Below are 2,537 nucleotides of genomic sequence, written 5' to 3' on the forward strand. Positions count from 1 at the left end.
GGTATAACCTCCTTTACTTTAAACAGAAAAACATTAGAAATGAGTATACAAGGTAGAGGTACGTGGATTATTTGCACAATTTCAGTTAAAATTCAAGCCCATAACAATGTTTAATTTATAGCAAGTTAGAATCTGAACACTCAATCCACAGAAGATACAAACTATTTTCAGTGTTGCTCCCGCAAAAAGTATACTAAGTTGAACTATGAAACATATGCAAAAAACCAGACAAACTTTAAATGGGAAGGATTACAGTATATGGAATTAAATTATTATTTTGATAGAATTCAGAAAAGTTTTCAGTAATAGCTTTCTTTTAACTAACAATACAAGGCCTTTTTTGGGGGGTGGGGTGTTTTGCCATATAGATTTTAAGCCAAATCTAAAAGTAAACATGTATAAACAGGAAAACAGAAATAACCCTTTTTCCTGTAACTTATATTTGTTTGGTTTTTTGGTAGTAATACGATTATTTAAACAGACTTTCAATTTTATCAACAAATTTGCAAATCGTAGCATTTTAAACCGGAAACACTAATCCAGAGAAATTACAATGATTTATACAATCCCATCTTTCCTTAAATTTTGATAAATTTTGTTTTCTTTTGTAAATAAAATTTTCTATTTTGTGGAAATATCTTACTTTATTAAGAAGTTCGCCTCTAGTTGGTTTTCTCTCCTTTATTTTACAAGTAAAAATATAGAATTTGGTAATGAGTAATATAAGGTTAAATAACATCTTATTGCTAACACACTTTAAACCAAATAACATGGACCATTTTTTTTAGGTCAATATGAAACCAGCAACTCTTATTCCTGACATCCGTCTTCACTTGAGTAACTCTCGTAAAATCATTATTTACTTTTGATACCAGCATTGACAACGCTCACCTAAAAAATAAATAGGCCTACTTCTCAATAGTTCAATCTATAGATAGATCAATTAAATTATAGTCTGGTACATATCAATACATTTCGAAAATAGACAACATTAATAATTGTAAAAAATAGAAAATGTTCTCTATTCAAGCCTAAATAGCGTCGCTAACAACATCTTGCTCTCATCTTTTTTGCCTGAAGAAGATCCACTGATAGAGGAACGAAACGTAGCAGTACGTATACTTTTAATTGGTTATAATTCAAGAATTCTGCAATCAATATTCTTTGTGTTTTATAAAGTTCTCCAAGTATTAAATTTCCACCATCAGAAGTAATGCTGGCCTTTTCTTATATTTATGTATTTGAGGAAAAGCATAAATGTTCGTATAATTAACAGAACATAGCCTTATAGATAACATATCAGCGTAGAGATGATGAAACCGGCAACTCTTATTCATGACATCCGTCTTCACTTGCGTATCTCTCGTAAAATCATTATTTCGTAACTTACTATGTGCCGTTTGATACCAGCATTGACAACGCTCACCTAAAAAAATGAATAGGCCTACTTCTCAATAGTTCTATCTATAGATAGATCAATTTAATTATAGTACTGGTACATATCAATACATTTCGAAAATAGACAGCATTAATAATTGTAAAAAATAGACAATGTTCTCTATTCAAGACTAAATAGCGTCGCTAACAACATCTTGCTCTCATCTTTTTTGCCTGAAGAATATCCACTGATAGAGGAACGAAACGTAGCAGTACGTATGCTTTTAATTGGTTATAATTCAAGAATTCTGCAATCAATATTCTTTGTGTTTTATAAAGTTCTCCAAGTATTAAATTTCCATCATCAGAAGTACTGCTGGCCTTTTCTTATATTTATGTATTTGAGGAAAAGCATAAATGTTCGTATAATTAACAGAGCATAGCCTTATAGATAACATATCAGCGTAGAGATGATGCAGGTACTTCCATCAAGTTCTGGAACTAAACCCACGCACTCCATCGAAGATATTTTGGGTCTAGCGGGATCAAATGATACATCTGAGGGCCAAGAGACACTTGTGAGTAAGATGTCAGAACATTCCAAACGAAACCTGGATTTGGCTGATAAAGAAAAGCACAATAATCATCATCGAAGAAAAGATAATTCCGGTTAGGAACATTTACTTCTATTCTTTTTTATAATATATTAAATTTAAACTTTTTAATGAAAATGCAGATATTAAAAAGATGTTATTGCCAACCATGCAGTCCATGAACACATGTGTGATAGGTAACACAAAAAAGAGTCATTTCTATTGTTAAACTTGATGCCGTTCTTTGTATTATTATTATTATTATTATTATTACCATTATTATTATTATTATTATTATTATTATTATTATTATTATTATTACTATTACTATCATCATTATTAATCAACAGAAGTTTACTATATGATTTTAAAACAAAAATTATTGACAAAAAAGAAGATCGACGATTCGAGTCCATCATGGGCACATTTTCAAGATCAAGTGATCAACAATATACAAAAGTAGACAAAGTGTCTACTTTTGTATATATATATATATATATATATATATATTATCATATATATATATATATATATATATATATATATATATAGCATTGTTGTTATTCA

General features: G+C 29.3%; 1 protein-coding gene across 1 annotated transcript in view; it reads left to right on the forward strand.

Annotated features, from left to right (window-relative positions):
* Positions 1 to 1,589: 1,589 nt before the first annotated feature.
* The window catches only part of LOC117123723 (retinal homeobox protein Rx-B-like), a gene marked incomplete at its 3' end in the record, with an annotated part of 3,548 nt that continues 2,600 nt past the window's right edge, over positions 1,590 to 2,537 (forward strand). The window contains exon 1 of the mRNA XM_033269732.1: positions 1,590 to 2,046. Within this exon, the coding sequence (XP_033125623.1) occupies positions 1,848 to 2,046 (199 nt within the window). The remainder of the gene's footprint in view (positions 2,047 to 2,537) is intronic.

Source organism: Anneissia japonica, unplaced genomic scaffold, assembly GCF_011630105.1.
Source record: "Anneissia japonica isolate Jap-2015-1 unplaced genomic scaffold, ASM1163010v1 scaffold13941_len12703_cov93, whole genome shotgun sequence".
In the NCBI taxonomy this organism is placed as follows: domain Eukaryota; kingdom Metazoa; phylum Echinodermata; class Crinoidea; order Comatulida; family Comatulidae; genus Anneissia; species Anneissia japonica.